This window comes from Physella acuta, unplaced genomic scaffold, assembly GCF_028476545.2.
Source record: "Physella acuta isolate Inbredline_101_S28 unplaced genomic scaffold, ASM2847654v3 ptg000450l, whole genome shotgun sequence".
NCBI lineage: Eukaryota > Metazoa > Mollusca > Gastropoda > Physidae > Physella > Physella acuta.
In genome coordinates, this window is record NW_026731969.1 from 1,033,327 (window position 1) to 1,052,848 (window position 19,522).

The 19,522-nt window shown below is 36.2% G+C and overlaps 2 protein-coding genes across 4 annotated transcripts; one reads left to right on the forward strand and one right to left on the reverse strand.

Annotated features, from left to right (window-relative positions):
- Nucleotides 1-189: 189 nt before the first annotated feature.
- Nucleotides 190-9,050, forward strand: LOC131943297 (proteasome subunit beta type-4-like). Its single transcript, XM_059303328.1, has 7 exons — nucleotides 190-353; nucleotides 3,398-3,604; nucleotides 3,976-4,122; nucleotides 5,821-5,902; nucleotides 6,333-6,449; nucleotides 6,794-6,882; nucleotides 8,885-9,050. The coding sequence occupies exons 1-7, from the start codon at nucleotides 223-225 to the stop codon at nucleotides 8,895-8,897; spliced, it is 786 nt and encodes a 261-aa protein (XP_059159311.1). The 5' UTR covers nucleotides 190-222; the 3' UTR covers nucleotides 8,898-9,050.
- Nucleotides 9,051-10,352: 1,302 nt separating this feature from the next.
- Nucleotides 10,353-18,743, reverse strand: LOC131943287 (uncharacterized). Of its 3 annotated transcripts, none has more exons than XM_059303312.1 (8): nucleotides 18,629-18,743; nucleotides 17,077-17,217; nucleotides 14,835-14,987; nucleotides 13,893-14,090; nucleotides 12,734-12,913; nucleotides 11,979-12,164; nucleotides 11,153-11,308; nucleotides 10,353-10,731 (listed from the first exon to the last, which is right to left on the reverse strand). In XM_059303312.1, exons 1-8 carry the CDS (start codon nucleotides 18,693-18,695, stop codon nucleotides 10,685-10,687), a joined length of 1,128 nt encoding a protein of 375 aa, XP_059159295.1. In that variant the 5' UTR covers nucleotides 18,696-18,743; the 3' UTR covers nucleotides 10,353-10,684. The 3 variants fall into 3 exon arrangements, with proteins under 3 accessions (XP_059159295.1, XP_059159296.1, XP_059159297.1); XM_059303314.1 differs by lacking the exon at nucleotides 18,629-18,743 and adding an exon at nucleotides 18,462-18,607 and having other exon boundaries at nucleotides 10,355-10,731; XM_059303313.1 differs by lacking the exon at nucleotides 17,077-17,217 and having other exon boundaries at nucleotides 10,354-10,731; nucleotides 18,629-18,721.
- Nucleotides 18,744-19,522: the final 779 nt, after the last annotated feature.

Sequence of the window (19,522 nt, forward strand, 5' to 3'; positions counted from 1 at the left end):
CAAAAAATAAATCTGTTCGAATACGGATTAATATAAATTATATTCTAGAATATAAAATTAAAGTTGACAAAATCATACAAATACTAAATTTAAATAAATGAATTTTTTATTTCGGTTTTTCTTGTTAAATATTTTATTTAAATAGCTCATTAATTTTAGTTTTCATTCGATCAAAAAGTAAGTAGGGAATTTTAAGGTTCTGTGACTTGCAAAGTTGAGAAAATGGCGTCAACGGGAATGTTTGGAAATGGATCTCCTGGTGCTCTCTGGTCTGGTGGCCCAACGCCTGGACAATTTTATAATTTTCCTGGTGGTAAAAACATGCCTTGCAATGGATCTTCAGAGCGCACGCTGTAAGTAATTAGGCTATTTAATTTCCGTCTAATATTCTACAGAATTCTTTATTTTACATTTCAACCTGTCGACTAGTGTCGACTGTCGTTAGGCTTTTTGATGAGAATTAGGCCTACAGAATGATTTTTTTTATTAAAAATGTATCAATAATAGCTTGAACACTAGTAAACTAAGCTAATTTAGCATATTTTAACTTTCTGTGCAAAGTCATTATTGCTGAAAAAAATTCCAAAGTCAAGTCAGCCTGTGGCACCCTCCACTGAACTTGACAGGAGGAAAAAAAACTTGACCCGTGACCCTCATTAAAACAGAATTTGCTTTTGTTTTATTTTTAGTAAACATGTGCTTTATCTTACCCAATAAGTGATAAAAATTTGAAAATTAATTTTAATTACTGTTGTAAAGTGAGATAAACAGCTTAATAAACACATGTTTTCTTGAGGGGGTGTGACCCGGGTGTGTCACATCGCAATTGGAACTTTATATTTCTGTGTTTTATGACTATATTTGTTTACAATTACCATGCTAGGCTTTTAAAATTGATAAAGGGTAAGTATACCAAGTTACAAAATCTGCAATACTTTCAGTTTTAAAAATAATAAAAACTATCATCAACGAAGAAAGCGTAAACATTCTATTTTTAGGTGTGACATAAAAAAACAGTCATAAATCTAGCCAAATGATTGGATTCTTGCGCTGCACACATTTTCAGCGCCTCGTTTTCACCAAACAAGATTATAATAAAATGGCATTATTGGTGGTGATCGTTTGCCCACGAACACATCTCATAAACCCAAGAAATTATTACCAGTTAATTGTAATGTGTGTTAAATTAATAGTTTAAAGTTTTCAAGGAACATAGGCTGGTTTTCAAGGAAAGCGATAGTTCAGAGTTATTTGATTTAAAAGACAAGAATACATAGAGCTATTTTCACTTACGCGCCGCTTGCGAGACAAACAAAGAAATTAGGTCAAAAGTACATCTGGGAATTCTTAAATAACAGACTGAAATAGAAACGGATAGTTCTGTTTTCTAAAATTAACGATGGCATCGTAATCAATAGTTTTATCCCTCTACCGTTTAGAGAAAGCGAAACTGGTCGCCATTTTAGTAAGCGCATGAGCCGTGAGATGCCACGAAAATGACAAACCCGGAAGTGTTGAATCGAACGGCCTACTGTCGTCACACTGCTTTTTGTTGTCTAGGCCTCTCTGTTCATTGTTTTTCAAATCTGAAAATTGAATATGAGTCTAAAATCTAGTTTTTTAGCTAGATAGTAGATTACCAGGTAATCTATTGTTTTAGGTATGTAAAATCAGTCGAGGCTAATAATAATGTGTAAAAAGGTGACTCATTAAATTTTCGAAGTGACTAAGCTACTCTAAAAGTCAAAAGATGTTTTGGCAGAAAATGCGAACCCATTAGATTAGGAATAGGGTTATGGTTCTGCTGTTTTTTGTAAGCACACGCATGCGCAATACCATCAAAATCGTCGCAAATGAAGGTGGTAGTTTCTCTCCATTGCACATGCTTATCTTTTTCAGGCTTGAATCAGCCCTTTAATTTTAGAATTTTTTTTTTTACATTTGTAGGAGGATTTATGTTTTGAAAGTTGAAAGCTACAAAAATGTTTCAAAGTTTCATTCATGTACCTGTTTTTAAACAATTGCAATAAAACTTTTTAGTAATAAATAAGGATGCATCTATTTGGACCCGGGTCCCAAAAGCCATGGCTGCTATTGGGTCCCATGTCCTTATAGCCTCGGCCGCTATTCTGACCAGCCAATAACATTATTAAGATTTAGTTAAACAATTATTCTTTTAAGATGCAGAATATAACTTTTTTTCACATTTCTAGCCTCGTCTGATTTTACGCACCTAAAAACGATAGATTACTGAGTACTAATCAGACAATTAACTTGTAATGAAATATAAATGCCTAGATTTACTAATTTAAAAAAGGAAGCATTTACTTTGAACAAAGTATTACTGTAACTGATTTTGAGTGAGTGAGTTTAAAGAAATTAATGCTCTTCCGATCTATTGCAGGAAAAATGTAACTTTTTAGCGCAATTTCCATTCTGGAGAATTGCGTTTATTAACCCGTCATTTCTGGATGTATGAATGAATGGATGGATGGATGGATGTGTGTCCGCAGCTTTAAGTCGTATCTCCTCCTCAACGAAGCAATATCGATGACTAGTTCCAAAAGCAATTATGTTAAGCAAGTTACGAGGATGAACATAGGCCATAAAAATTAAGGGTTTCTTTCATGGATTTCCCGGAAAAGCCAAAAAACCTTGGCCCATATCTCGGCAACCAGACCACTTAGCGACTTGAAACATGTACCAATCGATTCCTGCCATAATTTAGAACAATATTGCCGAAGAAAGTTTTCAAAAATATCCTTTCGTTCGGTCACAAAAATTTTTTTTAATTAATTAAAATTTGGACCGAATTAGTAAGCATATTTATCCAACCACACCACACGCGGCATCACGTTCAATAGCTGCGCCATCATCACATCAGTAGGCGCGCAATGGTTTTTAGTCATGTAACTCTATTGTAAATAAAACATGTAAAATACTGGAAAAAAAATTACTAAAAAACGTTTTAATAACCAACCAATGGTTTTACTAACCCTGCTCTTGATTTACGCTACGACTGAGCTATTTTTAGATAACATAAGGAAATTGCGCTTAAATGTCACTAGACTTTTTAATTAACTTGTTTGTTTTTCCATGGACCATTTTTTAACACTACTTGGCATATTTGAAACTTGAATATTCTTCTCTAATAACAATCTAACAGTTTTAACAACCTTTTTTTTTTAAAAATAATTCTTTTTTTTTTCAAAACTTACACAATGGATTTTGAGAAGAAATGCACTGTTTGGAAGAATATTGTTAGAAATAGCCTTTTTTTTTTTGTTTAGCTTCTTAGGCTTTTTTTCTGTTGTTGTAAATCTATTTTCATAAAGCATGAATTAAAAAACAATTGGTCCTTGAAATTAAAATTTACACCTTACATTTTTCTTTCCAGGAACCCCATTGTTATGGGATCATCTGTACTTGGGGTTCAGTATAATGGTGGTGTTGTGATTGCTGCAGATATGCTTGGCTCATATGGTTCCCTCTCAAAATATCGTGACTGCCCTAGGCTTCTGAAGGTGAACGACACAACAGTGATTGGAGCATCAGGAGATTATGCTGATTTTCAGTATCTTTCAAATATTATTGAACAACAAGTGTAAGTTTTACATTATAGTTAAACTTAGCATTATTAATTATTAGTAGTAGTAGTAGTACGCCTGTTATCCGACTAGAACAGACAAGTGCATTCCAATGATTCCGGGCTATTTTTTGCTGTGCCTGTAGCCCCAACTACTCCAGTGATGACTACTTTCCTTGTGACATCCTCCATTGTACATTTGTCTGCCTTTTATTTTTCCTACATTTGTTCACTTCTTCAGAAGTATTGTTCCTACTGCTCCACATGGTAGGTTTTAAACCATTGCTATTAAATTAGCATGTACTTACATTTTACAAATGTTTATGAGGTTAAGAATTTCACAAAATTTATTTTACCTATCTAAAATAGGGATGTGTTGTATTTTACAGTATTGATGAAGAATGTCTCAATGATGGGTTTGGCTACACACCAAAAAGTCTACATTGCTGGTTGACAAGAGTTCTGTACAACCGCCGCAGCCAGTTCAATCCATTGTGGAATACATATGTCGTCGCTGGTATTGATGAGGGCAAGCCGTAAGGACTTTTGTTAAACATCTTGTTGTCCATTGAATTATTTTTTTAAATTTAAAAACAAATCAGAAATTGTCAGCTACCTCGCAATGAAATCACTATACAGTTGCTTGTGTTGTCTCTAAAAATATCTAGAGTTGGGTACTCAAATTTTCCAATCACTGGAATATATACATTTTCAGATTGATGGTTTCTACATTCCTTAGATATGTATAGCAAATGAATTACCCCATCAAACTAAGTTTAGCCACTTATTTTGTGTCACTGAAGCATTATTAGATGGAATCTCCTAGAAATCATAATACTCTATGCTGAGATTGATTATTCTTACATCAGCTCATGAGTGGTTTATTTAGTAGAAAGTCTTTTTTTTTAAATCTGTTTTTTTTTTAAACTTTGATAACTGTTTAATTGTGCAAATATTCAACTCAAAACAATATACCACATTAGAGTGAGACATTAATAAATCAAGGCTTAAAAACATCTATAGTCAAAGCTTTTTTTCTGCAAAGTCAATTGATATATTTAACATAGAAGGGTCTGCTATCTAGTCTCACATTAAGTCAAGTAAACATGAACAGCTATAATAAAAAAGATGGACTGCATGGCTCCCTTAGTTAGTTGTTTTATCCTGTCTTGGAGTCAGTCCAGATCTGTGACACCTTTCAAAACCAAGTATTCTAATGGCACTGTAACATTGTGGCCATTTACATTTTGTTCCTTCTGCACCACCAGCTATCACCTCGACACATATGTATATGTATATTTGTGGCATTGTGAATTTAGTGGGCTGTGGTCTCTGATGCTTTCAGGTGTCCAAAAAAAGATTGAGTGTGAACATGGATGTCATATTGGTGAAGGGGTCGGCGTGGTCGAGTCGGTAAAGCTCATGGTTGCTAAACCGAAAAGTCTCTAGTTCGAACCCTCGGGCAGATGAGGCTCGTTAGCTGGGGACAGACGCTCTTCTAGGAGAGACAACTCAAAAATCAAACAACTGCTGCCTTGTAGTTTGTTCTTGGTTGGACAAAGGCTATGGAAGCAAATCCAAAAAGAAAAGCAGGCTGAAATCGGAGTCAATGGCCTCAATGGTGCATAACCAGTTGACACGTAATCCTTAATTGTGATGGAAGCATGGTCGAGTCGGCAAAGCTCATGGTTGATAAATTCGAAAAAAGTCTCGAGTTCAAACCCTCTGGCAGATAAGGCTCAATCCCTCCCAACACTAAAAAATTAAGAACGAAGAAGAAGAATCTTGGTGAAAAACCTTGAGTAAACTGTTTTGAATAAAATGGTTTTTTTTTGTGACCATGTGTTGGAGGCCTAGAAAACCTAAGTATCAGTAGAAGTTTCCTATGGCAGCAGATCAAAGTGTAGGTTGTTTTTAGAAGAGAAGGCAGAAGAGGAAGAAACAGATGACACTAGAAAAATGGATTGTGGCAGCATATCTAAGTGTAGGTTGTTTTTAGAAGAGAAGGCAGAAGAGGAAGAAACAGATGACACTAGAAAAAGGATGACAGCTTGGTGTTTCAACTATGACAGAAACTTGAGGCTAATAGGCTGAAAATACCAGCAGCCATAAATGATAGAATCAAAAACAATGTATTAGTCTTCACAAAGCAAACAAGACCAATTAACCAGTCTCACTTCAGAAACTCACTTTGAAGTAAAAGTAATTGCATTTTTAATATTATTTGTTTTTAGATACCTGGGTTATGTTGACAAAATAGGAATGGCTTATGAGGCTCCATCTATGGCTAGTGGTTTTGGTGCTTATCTGGCTCTGGTAAGTGGATTACTTTTCTTTTTCTAATAGTGCAATACTTTGTTCCATTATACTTAAAAATATGTCTATTTCAAGTATGTTTCTAAAATATTTGAAGTAGGTTTTCTATAAACATTGGCATCTTAAAATCAGACTTTGTTTTCCACGCTCTAGAAACACATTTATTGATGTTTCACCTGCTACCTTTTCATGCTGTTTAGCATGTTAATATTTTTAAATTATCAAATATAAATCTTTGAAAAGGTTTTTAAATTTTAAAAATTTATGTTCATTTTGTAGTGTTTATATCTTCAAACTGTTTTTTTTTTAAGGATTTTGTCATTAATTTTTGTAATTCATTGCTAAATTAGTACCAACTATTGTTAAGGCTGCCTAAATGTATATCATACTATGCTATCCACTGTATTTTCTTGTCATCTTTAATCACCAGCCCATTATTCGTGATGCCATGGAGAAGAAGCCTGACATGACCAAGGATGAGGCCGTCCAACTGATTGACAGGTGTATGAAACTTTTGTTCTACAGAGATGCCAGGGCCCTCAACAAGGTAATGTCCTTTAAGCTCTCATCACTGACAGCTTCATTTTCATTAGACACTCTATAACAGGAGAGGTGGTGTAATACTGTCTACCTTTCTTTGTAAATAAACTTGGTTAAGAAATTAATTTTTACCACTCTTAATTTTTCACAAGAAGTGGAGTAAATGCCCCATACATAATTGCATAATGTATGTTTGTATGTGATAATTAATGCACAAAATCATGTTTTAAAGTGAGTACTGCTAGGAAGTCAAAATTTGAGTTTTTTTTACAATATTGAGACTGCTACTTGTTTTATTGGGATCCCCTCAAGTTAATGCTAAACTTACATTCCTTGTTTTGATCTCTACAGTATCAATTAGCCGTTATTACAAAAGAAGGAGTGGAACTTAAAGGACCTATTGTATCTGATACAAACTGGGAGATTGCTCATATGATCAAGTAAGTTTAAATTAATGGGTTTTTTTATAAAAATACTTTGGTGCCAAAAGTGATTGAGTTTCTTTAATAAATACTTTTTTGTGTTTAACTAAGAAACATCCATTTTAATACTAATTTCATGTATATTTATCAAATTCAAGGTTATGATACAATTGCTCAATGATGACATTTTAATTTGGATTAATAATCCATTGTAATATTGCTCTTTTTTATTCGAATTGGTCAAACAGATTTTTTCCTTATTTATATTTATTACTGTTACTATCTTGAGAATAGCACAGCTTGAACTAAAGTAATTAAAAGTTTATATATTCCATTATCCCATTGTCTAGGAGAAAAAGTAAGTTTTAAAATTGTGACTATAGTAAAATTTACTCAGTAGAATTCCCTGGTGGTGGTTTAAGAGTAATTATTTTGTTTTGTTTTGCTCCACTTCAATATTTTATTATCAACATATACTGTCTAGATCTTGTTTTGTTCACCTGGTAAGGTTGTAAATAATTGTTTTTTCTTTTTTCCCTATTCTGTCTATTAATTAATTAATCTGCCGGGAGATGCTGAGTACTCCCAGCATTTTTTTTGTAAAACAAAGTCAAGTTCTTTTTTTTAACTTGACTGTCAACAAGGCAGATGAAGCAAGGCCCATAATTTTTACGCCTACATGTGATGGGAAAGTGTGGATCAGCAATAGGCCCAGCTGTTTTTACTTTCCTAGACTTAAGTCTGTTTCAACAATGTCATCCTAACTCCCTTTGTTTTGTTTATCAGTTATTACCCAGTTTTATTTTGTACTTCTTGTACTTTAGTTTTCTTTATATTGAAATGTTGGTACTTTCCTGTTTAGTCATTAGTCTTGGTTGGGTTAAATTAAGGATTAGGGCTTTATCATACTGTAAATGTAAAGTTCCCTTTTAAACCTGTCAACCCACATATTCACCTGTTTCTGTGACCTTGGCATATGAAGGGATAGTGTGGTCAGCACTGTTCACTGTCTCCTACACTTTCTGTATTGTAAGTTGGGTGGACTCAGTGATGTGCTACAGCTCAAGCTAGTGACCCAAACTCAAGACTTTCTGGGTAGCAGTTAAATGATCTAACATTCAACAACGCCATCCCAGTTTATCTATGTTAGGTATCTTAAATGTCAGTGCAGGTTGTGTCTTTGTGTCCTTGTCTTGGATTTCACAGGAAGGTACTAAATTCACTGTAGTGTAAAAACATTTTATGGGAAAAGTGAATTCTAATGGCTTTTTTTTAATAACAAAAAGTTGAAATATTGTTTTCCCTATTTGCCCTTTTATTTTTTCTACTAGTACATGCACTAGCTCTGAGTTTTTGATTGATCAATGATTTATAGAATACTGATGTGCTCACTGCAGTAATTTAGACGCCAAGAAATATCTAGATTTTTATGTAAATAAAACTCACATGACACAAGTGTGATCTGTTTATATGTAACATTATTAATATCAGGCTCATCATAAAATTTTGTCTAAAATGTTTCAATATGAACTGCTGGATCAGCCAGCATGATTAGCCAGTCATATGGCAGTGACTTAGCTTAGATCGACAACTTCAGATTGGCACATAATAACTAAAAAGCTGGTATAATTTAAAAACTAAAATTTAGACTATTTATCATTCAAATATTTTTGCCCAGGAGTGTGGCTTAAGTTCAAGTGTTTTGTTTTTTGTTAACTTATTTCCCTTGTTTGTAGAAAATTTACTTGGAATGAGGAAAATAACCAATATTCATTACTATTTTTACTAGTTCATATTTTACAACGAAATGTGAGCACATTAGAAATAGTTTTCTAATGTGCTTTCTAACCTAACCTGAAGTACTTGCCAAAGTCTTATAACAGAATCACAAAAATACAAAAAAGAGCTATAACATTAAATGTGAATATCTCAAGCCTCAGCTCATCAAGTTGTGCACAACTTTTACACACAACATATATTTATAAATAACTATATTTAAAACAAATTATTCTATCTACAGAGGCTATGAATAGTCTGCCACAAGCAACAGAGTGAATCATCTTTCAAGTTAATCCACTTCATTGAAAATTAGAGGAAAATATATGTTGTTTTGTAATTAAAAGTTATGTTAAAAATGTGTATGTATGGTGTGTGGGTGGTTTTATTAAATTGAACCTTAAACTGCATCATGTCTTTGTCTTATTACATTACAGGGTGAATTTAACTAATTTTAAAATTTGGTCTTGGCTTCAGTTGTAAATAAACCGGGAGTGATCTCCCCTAAACTTTCTCGAATATTCTTATATAAAATAACAGGGGATGGGAACTCGGGCTATAGACATGATTTTTAATCCATTTTAAATACTTAAAGTTTTAAAAATAGAATAAAATCTCTTAGACAAATTAATTGCACACCAAGTGAACGCCAAATAAAAAAGCGCATAATGGTGCGCAATATTATTATTACTTTTAAAATTTACATTAGTTTTTTGAGAAATCGGAAGTAGCGTAAAGTACTACTTCCAGTCAACGGAAATGACTCAAAATTTAATAGAAGGTAGAGAATTAGATCTTTTACTTACATATGAAATTTCATTTATCTATCTGAAATAGTACTCAAGTTATAGGCTTTTGAAAAATTCAAAGTAGGAAAAGTACCACTTCCGGTTATCGGAAATCGCTCAAAAGTTGATACGGATCTACGATTTTGATTAAATACCTATATATGAAATTTCATCAACCTAGCTGTAACGGTACTCAAGTTATCGTGTTTACACACGGACAGACAGACATACGGACAAGATTGCAAAATTATGTTTTTCCGTATCAGTGAGGTGTGAAACGTCGAGATTTGTAAAAATCTCGATTTTTTTTTTTTGCACGATTACAAGACTTTCTCTATACTTCGTATATACGAGAAAGTAAAAAAGACTAAACTTAGTCAAAAATGATAACTAACTAAAATTTCTTTTCTGTGATGCCCAAAAGTTGATACACTCTGGTTTTTTAAAACCTGTATAAGTTGGTGGTAACCACTGGGAAAAGTGGGCAGGTCTAGAAAATCATGGAGAACTGCTGAAGATAATGTGTGGGCACACATGGGCCCCGTAGAAAAACACTGCCCAAAACTGTCAGTTGAAGAGGTCTAGAATCAGGATTCATTGGAATAAGTCAAGTTTATTCCTTCACTCAGTTTGGTGGTATCGTGCCTTATGTTTGTGTGCTCATACAAGTTGCCCACACTACCACAGTTGGATAATGGTTACATAGTTCTCTCAGGAGTATGTACTGTGCCAGATGCTTACACTGCACTAACAAGTGCAGTTTTTAGTGTGAAATAAATTTTTTTTGCTGGTCTTAAATTTTTACCTCACTGTTTCTGCAGACATGTATGTTAGTTGTGAGAGAAACAAAAATATACAGAATTTTTTTTTTAATCTTCAGTGAAACAATAGTTTTTTATAACTTTTCATTTGCAAAATTAAGTTTCAAATCTACATGACTGTTAAGTGGTATTATTTTCTTTATTTTTCACCACATTTCTAGTGAGTTGTGAAGACTCAAAAATATTTGCACACTTGGATTAGGCTACCGTTGCACAAGAATCATAATCATGAAAGACAAAACAGGCAATTACCAACAAAAGAAATAAGAATACTTTCTAATTGTAACTAGTAACATCTATTTTGTAATTTATATTTAAAACTATAGAGAAATTGTTCAAATATTAAGTTTTTTAATCAAAAAGTTAAAACGTTATTCTGTCAAACAACAAACAAAATTGACAAAGAATAATTTATCCTTGTTGGCCTGTTGTCAATCATACCGTAGTATGTGGCTTATGTTTTGCACGACTTCCCTTTCTTACTGTAACAAGGAAGATTAATTTAGTATTCATACGTATAAAGTCTATACATAATATTTGTTGGCTCGGTCAGGTGTCACCCGGTGCAGTAACTGACAATTTCACCCCACCTCCCTCCAATAACAGTGCATTTCTGGTTTGGTGTTACCCTTCTAACTCTACTATTTCATATATACATATTAATATATATTTTTTTTATTTATATGTATATACATAATATATATTACATATTAATATATATGTATGTATATGTATCTACATATTAATATGTATATGTATCTACATATTAATAAATATATATACATATTAAAAAATATATATTTATTTATCTAGGTATTACTATATATATATATATATATATATACATATATATATATGTAAATATATTGACTGTCTGATTGCTAAGGATCAGTCAAATCTGACCTGGTTTTTTCTCACATCTCTGTGATATCTGATAGAGTACCAAAGCCACACACACAGCTACGATGATTCCATAAAACACTGAGCTCCTGGTCTGTAGGGTGGTGCTGTAGATGTCATTTACAGCTGCGCTTATGGCTAGGTTTTCAAACACTGTTTCTAGAGAAAGGTGGATTTTGATTGGATAACTAGATTCTACATTAGGTTTTTATGATTGGCATGTTGAAAAAACATTAAGCATGAGTAATTATGAAGACCAGAAAAAATTCGCACAGGGAATTTATTTTAAAATCGATAATTTAACGAAGATAGCCATGAATGACCACATGTACATTGTAGAATAATAAAACATTTTTTCCAACATTTCAAAATGAAAGTGTATTCGTATCATGAGTTTGCATTTGCTCATTTTTCTATGTGCGCAGTGTTGGTGCGCGTATTTTTTTGGGAAACGTAATTTCTACTAATTTGGCCTAGTTTACCTTCTACATTAAAGTTTAAGATTAATAAAAGTAAAGAATGCTCTTTAGACCAAACGGTCCATTGGCCGGATGAAATAGAGTTCATATGCTTCTTGCCCTCAGCATATGAAGGGAAGGCGTGGTCAGCACTTTCCCCTGCTAACTTTACTTTCCCCAACTTGAGTTAGATACTCATCAGAGCTGGGTAGACTCAGGTACGTTCTACTGAATTTACCCCAGATTTGAACTAGAGTCTTTCGGGTTAGCATCTTAGCGCTCTAATGCTTAGGCAACGCGTCCCATAAAGCCTAGGGTTTGGGTCTAAAAATATTTTTTTTTTAAAATGAATTTAATGTAATTTGGTCTACCTCCAAAAATTTCAACCTCGCAAACATTCAACTTCTTGTTGTTCCAATGAATGTCTGTTTGTCTGACTTCACGGTTTACAAACAGTAGCACCGGATTGTTTCCCTTGCTCTCCACTGTGAATTCAAATTTTTTGTCCTCCACGTCAGTTCCCGACACTTGCAACACTATCTCCTCATTTTCGTGCTCTGGGGAATACAAATACTGGCTGAGATCAGTGTTTCTTTCAGACTATTTTTTCCGGGTTGGGGCACATGAAATTTTCAGGGGGACGACACATGTACAAGGTTTTACTATATAAATAGTATCTCGTTGGAGAGGGGGGGGGGGTATCACATGAAATTAAATTAATGCTGATGGTGTTTGATGCCCTACACCCAAATAATATGTGTAGTGCAGCTCTATTACTATTTACACTGTGTTTACAGGTCTACATAAATATAATATACTGTGTTTACAGTTCATCGAAAAGTGTAAACAGAAAAATGCATTGATATAAATTCACTTGGTCATATTTTGTGGAAATATATTTTACTATGCTATGATGTATATGTAATCATTCTTTGCTAAGGTTTTAAATGATGGATTTGAAAATTTTTAATTCCAAATAAAAGTAACTAAAATGTTCCAAATATTGGCTTGGTGTCACCCTTCAAATGGTGACCATAGTGCAGACCACGCACTCCGCCACTCATTTCTAAAACAGCACTTCACATTCAACCCAAACTCAGCATAATAATAAGAAAGTCAATCTTACCTTTCAAATAAATCTCTACTTTAAAGATATATTTCCATGAAAAAGTCAGGACACTGAATGTACCAACACTACTGAAATCAACACAGGAGCTGCGTCTATTGCCGTCCCTGAGCTTGCTGATGACGCCTTGTTCTATGTTCTCTCCCATGTAGATACTTGCATGCTGTTTTAGCCTATGACCTGTGGAATAGATGAACACCTGATGTAGTACATACAGGAGGATGTAGTACATTACTGAAAAAGTTTCGTCATGTTGATAGTGGCGTTACAAGTAGTATTACTACAGTAGCTTTACATCAGTAGCTTCACATTAGTAATGTTAAAACAGTAGCGTCACGCCAATAGCGTCAATAAGAGTAACATCACAAAAGTAGCGTCACAACAGTAACTTCACACTAACAGCGTCACATCGGCAACAATACATCAGTAGCATCATAACAGTAGTGTCACAACAGTAACCATATACAAGTAGTGTCACACCAATAGCGTCACAACAGTAGCGTCACACCAATAGTGACACAACCATAGCATCACAACAGGAGTGTCACAACAGTAGCATCACAACAACAACAATATACAAGTATCGTCACAACAGTAGCATCACACCAATAGTGTCACACCCATAGCGTCACAACCATAGTGTTACAACAGTAGCATCACAACAACAACAATATACAAGTATCGTCACAACAGTAGCATCACACCAATAGTGTCACACCCATAGCATCACAACCATAGTGTTACAACAGTAGCATCACAACAACAACAATATACAAGTATCGTCACAACAGTAGTGTCACACCAATAGCGTCACTAAGAGTAGTAATACAACAGTAACGTCGCATCAGTATTTTTACAAGTAGCGGACACCAGTATTCTGGTATATAAGCTATAAAGTTATAAACACATTTGTATAATTTTCTACCCAGATTTTATATAAAATCATTATGAATTATATGTTATTTATCTAGATCTAGATAATCTAATGAGTAATTAATAATTAATTACTAATTAATGATTGAAAACAATTCAGTCAATTCAGTACTCAGCAAACAAAACAAATGTTCTGTCACATTTGCTGTCACTCTTTTGCAGGCCAAGCATACCCACCCACCCCCTTGTGACGCCACAGTGTCAACTGTTACATTAAGACGCTCACCTCCATCAATATACAAAGAACACAAAAGCAGGTCCGTCTTGATCTCCACAGTGAACTTTCTCAACTGGACCGGTGAGATCAAATTGACCACCACACTTTGACTGTTGGCTTTCTTCACAGCCAGAGCCTGTGCTGTCGTAGAGCCGTTGGCTGGATCGGTCAATACACTGACCAGGAAGGAGTCTTCTTTGACCGTCTCTTTGACCAGAACAGTTAGTTTTATAACAACATAACATTGAAATTTTCAGAGAGGAAAAGTTGTTGTTAGATATTCCCAAGAAACACGTGTAAAGTTCTTTATTGTGTGGGACAAAAGAACAGTTTCTCTCAGGCTTTGGGGGGGGGGGGGGGGGGTACACTCCCCAAAAATGCACTTGCACCCCCCCCCCCCCAACATCAAAAGACAGTGGCGTAGCCCGGATCGTCTCAAGGGGGGGTCCAATTTTTACCCGGGGACAAACCTTCGATTTGCACCCACCCCCCTCCCTCAGACTTTTAATTTGCACCCCCCCCCCCTCAAACTTTCGATTTACATCCCCCTCAAACTTTATATATACACCGAGGGGTATATGGGGGGCTATGACCCCCCCCCCCCCAACCCCCCTGCCTACGCCACTGTCAAAAGAAATACGAAAAAGATATTTTATCTTTAACTAGTGACACCCCCCCCCCCCACACACACACACCAGAAAGTCAGCATGTTTAAAACAATTCTTGACGACCATATTTCATCCGCCCACAATCACCACCACTAACATCACCACCCCCACCTCCCCTCCCCCAGCTCATCCCCCCCCCCCACCACATTAACTAGAAAGTACCAAGTCTCATGAGAATCCAGTGTAAATGATATGACATATATATTCCACCCCCATACCAGCACCCACCCCCACATCCTTTCTCCCCCCTCCCCCATCACATTAATTACAAAATGCCAGTCACCCAGCACATCGAACTCCAGTGTAAACGACTTGACGAGCACATCCTGTGTAAAGCTCAGCTCGATGCTCTGGTTCAGCGTGTTGACACATGTGTAGTCCTCGCCATCAAACAGCTCACAGGGGAACACATCTGCGGCCAACCAGCTCATGTCTTCTAAATAGTACAGTAAATATTCATTTTTAGGGCCAAGCGATCTTAGCAGATAGGTTTCAAATTTTCTTGACTGACCTCGGCATATGAAGGGATGGTTGTGGTCAGTACTTTACCCAGCCGTCTTTACTTTCCTCAACGTAAATCAGGTACCCATAAGAGCTGGGTGGAAGGCCGTACTACAGCCTTTAGTCCGAATCGAGATCCGAATTCGAGATTTTCGGGCTAGTAGCCAAATGCACTAACACTCGTCTACGATGTCCCTCCATATCTTCTACATATTTGTAAAAGTATTTTTTTTTTCGTAGAACATATTTAAAAATGAAATGCACTACGGAAAAATGCACGACCAAAAACTGCACACGAAAATGGAAATAAAAGGTGGGGTTTTTTTTTTAAAATAGATCATTTTAAAACGCTAGCAAAGAATGATTACATGTAGATTTTAGAATAATAAAACATTTCTCCACGAAATAAGATAAAATGTAAGTGTATCAGAGGCGTAGCGAGGGCGGGGCGGGGCGGGGGGTGCGGACCGCACCGGGTGATAACATTTAAGGGTGACACCATGGCAAAAAATTGCATAACATACCGAAGAAAAATGCTTTTGTTTGCCAGTTCCATAGATGATTAATGAAATTGAAATAGTCTTTTAAGTACAAACCAACAATTATTACAAGCGGGAGGGGGTGACACCATGACGTAAACGAGCTAACTATAGAGAACACAATGCTACATACACCTGTGTAATTAATAGACTAAAGGTAAAACACATATTTAAATTATAGGACTATGTAGGCCGACACTCGCAGGCACACACACACACACACACATATATATATATATATATATATATATACAGTGGCGTAGCGAGGTCGGGTGTCACCCGGTGCGGCACTTAATGGTGTCACCCCCCCAGAGGCATAGAGACCCTTCCCAGGGACAAACTTTCAAATTTTCGATTTGCACCCCCCCCTCAAACTTTCGATTTGCACCCCCCCCCCCTCGAGTTTTTCTCTATATATTTTGCTATTTTTTGCCTTGGTGTCACCCCCTAAATGGTGTCACCCGGTGCGGTCCGCACCCCCCGCCCCCCCCTCGCTACGCCCCTGTATATATATATATATATATATATATATATATATATATATATATATATATATATATATATATATATATATATATATATATATATATATATATATATATGTTTGTATGTATGTATACTTTGCTTCTCAGTGGGGATGGGGGGGGGGGATGACACCACAAAGTGCCGCACCGGGTGACACCCGACCTAGCCACGCCATTGAAGTGTATTAATATAACGAGTTTATATTTGCACCTTTTTCTGTTTGCGACAGTTTTCGATTGCGTATTTTGTTTTCTGAAATTCGTTAATAACGTATTTCCATTGAATGACGTCACACTTCTAGAAGGAAGGGAAGCAGTCGGACTTTTATGAAGATGTGTGATAAGGGTGAGAGGTAAGGTGCAAAGTAACATTTTGAAAGGTTAGGGTTAAAAAAAAACCACACGAAATTTCGTTATTTCGCGTTTTCAAAAGACTTATTTTTTGGGAATTGTGATAAATATGTCGTATTGATATTTTCAACTTTGACGAGCTCAGTTAATATTTTAGAAAGAAATCGCTGCTTAAAAGAATTCCCTTTTGAGATGGGTGGTAGAGTGAGGTGTGATTTCATTTTAAATGGTTATATCTCTTTTGTGACGAAGGGGAAAGGGGAGGGGTAAAAATCGTTTTAAGAAGCGTAACCACGTAACCTAAAACTGCGCAAAGAGAAAAATGCGCAAATAAAAACTAATAATACTAATACACTTTAATTTTGTCATCTTTCGTGGTATTTTGTTTTATTACGCTACTATGTACTTGCAGTCACTCTTTGTTAAGGTCTACAAATGATGCTTGATTTAAGAAAACAAAAATGTCCTTGTAACATTTTTAGTGCGCAGGTTTCCATTGCGATGTTTTTCTTTGCCCATCTTTCCTTCCCCCCCCCCCCCCCCCCCCAAATATCCAATGCCTCCAACACTCACCACCCAGTGGGTGAAAAAAAAATCTGCAAGCACTTACCTCTCTCGCAAAATAATCCGAACGATCCTTGCATGCACATCAAGTCATCGCAAGTGCCATCAGCACGGCATGCATATTTAGGGCAGTGGCATTTCAGTAAGCAGTTCTCTCCGTAGAAGCCCTTAGGGCAAATAGAGCGGTCTACGCGAGGAAGCAGACGATTTATTGGTTGTTATATTTAGTATAGGGTTTTAGGACAACATGGCTGACGTTGGGCTACACATGATCTGCATGGCTAAGGTTGGTCTACAAAAACAATATGCCCAACTTTGGGTTAAATTAAACAAAATGGCCTACATTGGTTCCTTAAAAGCAATATGGCTGACATTGGCTACGTTAAATAGCTGACATCGGGCTATATAAAAACAATGTGGTCGACATAGCAGAGGCGTAGCGACCCTTCCCGGCGCCCGGGGACAAACTTTCGATTTGCACCCCCTCAAAGTTTCGATTTGCAGCCCCCACCCCTCAAACTTGCAATTTTTTTTCCAACCCATTTTGGCGCCCCCTAAGGTCGGCGCCCGGAGACATATGTCCGTCCCCCCCCCCTCCCTCACGAAGCCTCTGCTACATTGGCTTCCTTTCTTTCTTTACACACATCACCGACTCAGGAGGTGTCTCCCATTAGCCAGGCAGGCCTCAACACGGCAAACTTCGACTAACTGGTTTGTATATCGGTTTGGTTACCGTGTAGCGGTCGATTCTGTCCTTGGGTTCTCACCAGGCTTATCTTCCACCCCACTGAACGCAGGTACCCCGCCGTCAAGCACCCGGCCCGACCTTAGGGGTAGTGGGGATCTAAAAAGTTTGAACCAGACCTTCCCGTCTCCACTGGTACATGATACCGCCAGTGTTTCTTCCAGACTCTTTTCTCCGGGGGGGCAGTTGAAATTTTCGGGGGGGGGGGCGGTAAACTTTCTTCGGGGGGGGGGGGGCGGACACTGCTAAAAGTATATATTTTCTATATAAATTATATAAATTTCATTTCGTTCGGGGGGGGGGGGGGGGGCGGTAAAAAAATTTCGAGGGGGGGGGGGGGCTTTGCCCCCCCCCGAAGAGATGCCTGGAAGAAACTCTGGATACCGCCCGGTTCGCGAGGGCGTCAATAACCGTGACGCAAGCGATTTTGGCTACATTAAAAGTGGCTGTCATGCATTGGGCAACATACAAATAAAATGGTCAACATTAGCTACATTAGATGCTAAGTGGGAGCAATAACGGCGTAGTGGGGTTTATTTCAAGGGTATAGAAAATGAATTTGTGAGGCTTAAGCAGTGGCCGATTGGGGAGGGGGGGGGGGGAGTACCGCATATATTTTAGGGGCTCAAAATTACCCCTTCACTCTTTATGGTTTTTATCAACAATTGCATAAAATATTTTCCTACCGTTTTTAAAACAAAATTTTTAATGAATGTTTTAATGTTCAAAGGAGAACCACAAGGTTATTGATTTTCTGTTCTAAATTTAGCATCGTTTTAAGTCGTTTAATCTTTGGACACTTAATTGCAAAGTCTTTAAATTTAAACCTAATTAGTTGTATTTCATTACTTACTATCACGTAAACATTTTTTACCAGATACCAGGAACAGCTTTAGGAAGAAAACAATCAGAACAACCATCTTTCAAAAATATGCACAATTAACCATTCATGAACTTCCTTTCATTTAAGGTCCAGCTCAATGCTTGTCTGTGCATTTATTATTAATACAAATTTCTCGTAAAATGATGCGCTCTATTGTAATGTATGGTATATAGACAATTTAAATGTTGGTGACCAATGTAGACTAGATTTAGTAATCTATGTAGGAGACAAATGCAGTATGTATGTCTACTTTTTTAAGTTGAAATCAAAACAACAATTATTTAATAACATCCTTAACTGACTCATTGCAACATTTCTCATTCATCTATTATATTCCAAATGTTTGAATGATATATTACTGCTATGTGTTTACAACTCCATTGCTTTTTACTACTTACCTGTTATTATGTATTTTATTTTTATTTTATTTTAAACTGCCAATGTAAAAAAAAGGCATCGTGCCTACAGTTGTTACCGTAATTGAATAAATGAAATAAATGGAATACATTGCCATTGGCAATAATAGACTTTAAATAGAAGCTACCAAAACACTCATGCCAAATGTCTCAAAACTAGAATGCAAATATTATTTGAATGATTTAGCATAATATTTTGCACTATTTTGATTTTGGAATTATATTTTTAAGCTCATTTTTCTCGACAGTGGCGTAGGCAGGGGGGTTAGGGGGGTGCAAATCGAAAGTTTGTCCCCGGGTAAAAATTGGACCCCCCCCCCCCCCCTTGAGACGATCCTGGCTACGCCACTGTTTCTCGAGATTATTGTTTTTTGGACATAGCCTACTGCATTTGTCTTAAAAATGCGAATGTTTTGCGATTACATTAATAATACAATAGCATTGTTCA

What these genes read in the sequence shown, in the direction of transcription:
- LOC131943297 (XM_059303328.1), top strand. Translation starts at nt 223, where the DNA reads ATGGCGTCAACGGGAATGTTTGGAAATGGATCTCCTGGTGCTCTCTGG. An exon ending in GGATCTTCAGAGCGCACGCT is followed by an intron (nt 354 to 3,397) that starts GTAAGTAATTAG and finishes TTTTCTTTCCAG; the next exon opens with GAACCCCATTGTTATGGGAT. An exon ending in ATGCCAGGGCCCTCAACAAG is followed by an intron (nt 6,450 to 6,793) that starts GTAATGTCCTTT and finishes TGATCTCTACAG; the next exon opens with TATCAATTAGCCGTTATTAC.
- LOC131943287 (XM_059303312.1), bottom strand. Translation starts at nt 18,695, where the DNA reads ATGGTTGTTCTGATTGTTTTCTTCCTAAAGCTGTTCCTGGTATCTGGT. An exon ending in TAAAAAATGTTTACGTGATA is followed by an intron (nt 17,218 to 18,628) that starts GTAAGTAATGAA and finishes TTCCTCGCGTAG; the next exon opens with ACCGCTCTATTTGCCCTAAG. An exon ending in GAGATGTGAGAAAAAACCAG is followed by an intron (nt 10,732 to 11,152) that starts GTCAGATTTGAC and finishes TCCTTGTTACAG; the next exon opens with TAAGAAAGGGAAGTCGTGCA.